The 2,858-nt window shown below is 43.2% G+C and overlaps 1 protein-coding gene across 2 annotated transcripts; it reads right to left on the bottom strand.

Moving 5' to 3' along the window:
* Positions 1–1,076: 1,076 nt before the first annotated feature.
* On the bottom strand, positions 1,077–2,557 carry LOC128743080 (uncharacterized). Of its 2 annotated transcripts, XR_008412280.1 has the most exons (3): positions 1,699–2,557; positions 1,214–1,595; positions 1,077–1,156 (listed from the first exon to the last, which is right to left on the bottom strand). XR_008412280.1 is itself a non-coding variant. In XM_053839599.1 (2 exons), the coding sequence occupies exons 1-2, from the start codon at positions 2,485–2,487 to the stop codon at positions 1,284–1,286; spliced, it is 1,101 nt and encodes a 366-aa protein (XP_053695574.1). In that variant the 5' UTR covers positions 2,488–2,557; the 3' UTR covers positions 1,169–1,283. The 2 variants fall into 2 exon arrangements, 1 of the variants encoding a protein (XP_053695574.1); XM_053839599.1 differs by lacking the exon at positions 1,077–1,156 and having other exon boundaries at positions 1,169–1,595.
* Positions 2,558–2,858: the final 301 nt, after the last annotated feature.

Here is a 2,858-nt window from a genome sequence, read left to right as displayed (position 1 = left end):
ACTGTTCCAGCTACTCGGTTTTGGTACAGTGATCGGACCTGGAAACGAAGGCTTCGCTATCGTATCAATCGATCGCTGCCTTTTGTTAGCGGCCAGATCCTGATGACCTGGCTGATCAGCCGCTAGAAGGGCGAGTTTTAACACCCCATCACAAGAGTAGCCCCCGCTACGATACCACTACTGCCGGCTTCGCTGCGAACTGGAGAGTCGCTTGACTGCATCACTGGAGGTCTCAGATTGCTCCTTAACCTCAGGTAGCATTGCTGGAGCGGGAAGATTATCCGTGCAACTCTTTTCATTCCCTGGTGATGAGTTTAGGATCACAGATGAAGTGGAGAGTCCTCCCTCCAATGACATGCTGTCGAGGTTGAAGGTTCGTACCGATCGGACTGATCGCCACACAATCTTCGGCGTTCAGCACCAACCTTTGGGAGTTGTTGGTTTTCCCATCAATATTTCTGCTAGGAAGAAAAGTCACGTGTGTTTAACCATTTTGGAACAAAAGGAGCAATTTACTGCACAAGGTGTTCTGGTGCCATGCAGGCTCCGTTCGACCTTGGGAAACTTATTCACCCCCCTAGGCACGGGTCATGTTACACCGAGGACAGAATGTAGCATACTCTAAACTGCTTGGTACATTTAGAGCAAAGATTTTTGCAAGATTTACCGCGGAAGAGACTGAATGTGCAGCTCCAGATGAATGCACCACAAATTTGTCGTGGAATCGTCCGGAGCTGCACGACGAGAAACAAATTTCAATGCTCATCCTGGTCATCCTGGCTTGTGAAAACTCGGGGCCCTTTCCAATTTCCCCATCACTTGTTCACTAATTTTAGGGAGCCACACGTAGCGGTTCATCGACATAGGTCGTCAATGGCAGAGGTACAGCTTCATACATCGTTTACGCTGCTTAAAATAATTTAAAATGAATTCGATGTTCACTGCATTGAAATTTTCCAAATAAATCTAAGATTCGGCTTACCAAACTAGAATGCTTCAGGTTTAATTTGATACAGTTTACATTTTGATGGAATAAATAAACTCATCCATATAAGATTAGTTCTCATCACTCGAACCATCAAGTCAATCTTGCTTTCGGAAAATCGATTTTTCTTTTGCTTGCTAGTTTCCCACGCACTGCGAAAGTGCTAGGACACTTGAAAATGAATGGTTTTTATTTTCTTCTGTGATTGCGATTCAAAGAATTACCTACCAGATATTTTTACAACAATATGCCGAAATATGTACGATCAAATTTAAGTAACTTCAAATCGCGTTTATCTTTACATCCCCACTATCTGATCAGGTTTTCCGTTTTCATCGTCCTCTTCGGTTTGTTCCTTGGGGAACAACATCCGGAACGCTTTTATAAGCCACTGCAGTGCGGCAAATGGAAACTGGCGGTCGGTGTTTCCTCCCAGACGGTCCAGAAGAGTTCTCAGTGTATTGTGGTAGTGCTTTAGCAGTTCTTCCCAATGCTCCTTGCGAAACTCGATGCTAGTACAGATGAAAAAGAAATAGCCTAAATCCAATAGAGGAGTCGCGTACCGCACCGATTGCCAATCGGTGAGAACGACACTGACAGGGGCTTTTTCCTGGGCAAAAAAAAAATAAAAGAGCATATTAGATCGAGTTTGCCATCGGAATTTTAAATAATGACCAACGATTTAGTAAATGTTTGAAAGTGGTGTTACATACCTTATTATGTGTAAAAATGAAATTATTGATCCAACAATCACCATGACTGATAACGCTGAAAGCCTCAATCCTAGCGACGCCAGCGCAACAGTTCAGTTCACTGAAAATAGCGTCCCTCATTTGCTGGATTTCTACTTGATCGGCAGCAAATCTTGTCTTCATAGTAGTCAAAGCCCGATCGAACGATTCCTTCATTAGTGTGCCAAAGTCGACATTATCTTCTAGAGCATGCTTTAGTTTTTCAAACATCTCCGGCTTTTGAGCTTTCATGGCCAGAGACACGGCGTGCAGGCGACCCAATTGCTGCAACAGTAGCTTCGCATGATCCAGATTGATTGGTTCAAATTTATCCCAATCCCAGCGCTCGTAGTTCTCGTCATATTCCAAAACAATTACTGCCTCAGGTTCCTCTTTATCGGCATCACAATGTGCAAGATAACACCTCGGAGCACTGAAAAATCCCACATTCGATTGCTCGTTTACGTCCTTTGTCATTTGGAACTCGTACATCGCCGGTAGAATTTCTTGGTAGAAGTACACCTCGCGTTTAAACAAAGCTAACGAGCGAGGATCGTCGTTCGGGGGTACCTTACACCACAGCACCAACTCCCGATCGTCCCCATTGATGATGGCTTTGAACACGAAACTTATGAATCCATCACATTCCAAACGCGTTTCCTCGTCGAAATCCACCGAAAATAAATCCTCGGTGAAGCCCTGCTGGACGGCAAGCCTCCGTATAGCACCGTACAGATAATCGTTAAACATCGGAGTAATTTTTCGCGACATTTTCGTTAGATAAATGCGTAAAAAATGACCGTCTAGACGTAAACAAACAGCACCGTCACCGATTGAATGACTGTAAGTGAACCATGCAACACTACTGAACTGAGCTGGGTGTAGTTTGGTGCTGGAAGAGCCGGTTTATATATGGAAACGCGAATGAATGTCGGTGCAACGTGGGTAGCAATCGTCAAAAAGATTTTCTAGCTTCTCGCAAAAATTTTTCTATTTTGTTTCATGTGATTTTTAAAATAATATATTATTAAATTCGTAATTAAAATGGATTTTTGGATATATGTAACTAATGACATAAGATCATTAGGTATAAGAAAAAGCAAAAGATTGAAATCTATTTGTCCCAGACTGACCCACCGTGT

The sequence above is a fragment of the Sabethes cyaneus genome, chromosome 3 (assembly GCF_943734655.1).
Source record: "Sabethes cyaneus chromosome 3, idSabCyanKW18_F2, whole genome shotgun sequence".
Lineage (NCBI taxonomy): Eukaryota > Metazoa > Arthropoda > Insecta > Diptera > Culicidae > Sabethes > Sabethes cyaneus.
The sequence above is the reverse complement of the archived record's forward strand: the minus strand, read 5'-3'. Positions and strand labels throughout refer to the sequence as shown.

Coding starts and splice junctions, on each gene's coding strand:
- LOC128743080 (XM_053839599.1), bottom strand. CDS start 2,487: ATGTCGCGAAAAATTACTCCGATGTTTAACGATTATCTGTACGGTGCT. Junction 1,596..1,698: donor TCATTTTTACACATAATAAG/GTATGTAACACC, acceptor TTTTTTGCCCAG/GAAAAAGCCCCTGTCAGTGT.